The sequence below is a fragment of the Corvus brachyrhynchos genome, unplaced genomic scaffold, assembly GCF_000691975.1.
Source record: "Corvus brachyrhynchos isolate BGI_N302 unplaced genomic scaffold, ASM69197v1 scaffold543, whole genome shotgun sequence".
Lineage (NCBI taxonomy): Eukaryota > Metazoa > Chordata > Aves > Passeriformes > Corvidae > Corvus > Corvus brachyrhynchos.
This window is the reverse complement of record NW_008237236.1, coordinates 53,455-53,778: the sequence shown is the minus strand read 5'-3', so window position 1 is coordinate 53,778 and position 324 is coordinate 53,455. Positions and strand designations below refer to the sequence as shown.

Below are 324 nucleotides of genomic sequence, written 5' to 3'. Positions count from 1 at the left end.
GGGAGCACTGGGGGGGACTGGGACAGCACTGGGAGCTGCCGGAGAACAGCTGCGGGCACTGGCGGGGGACTGGGAGCACTGGGGAGGGACTGGGGAGGGATTGGGATACACTGGAATGGACTGGGAGCGCTGGGCAGGGACTGGGCAGGAACTACTGGAACAGGACTGGGATGGGACTGGGGCATGCTGGGCCGCACTGGCAGTTACTGGTGGTCAGTAGTGGTCAGTGGCAGTCAGTGGCGGTCACTGATGGTCACTGGTGGTCACTGGTGGTCACTGGCGGTCACTGGCAGTCACTGGCGGTCACTGGCGGTCACTGGTGGT

General features: G+C 64.8%; 1 protein-coding gene across 1 annotated transcript in view; it reads left to right on the top strand.

The window, feature by feature from the left end:
- The first annotated feature begins 183 nt into the window (after positions 1-183).
- The window catches only part of ECH1 (enoyl-CoA hydratase 1), a 4,786-nt gene continuing 4,645 nt past the window's right edge, over positions 184-324 (top strand). The window contains exon 1 of the mRNA XM_017729555.1: positions 184-322. Coding sequence (XP_017585044.1) covers positions 184-322 — 139 coding nt within the window. The remainder of the gene's footprint in view (positions 323-324) is intronic.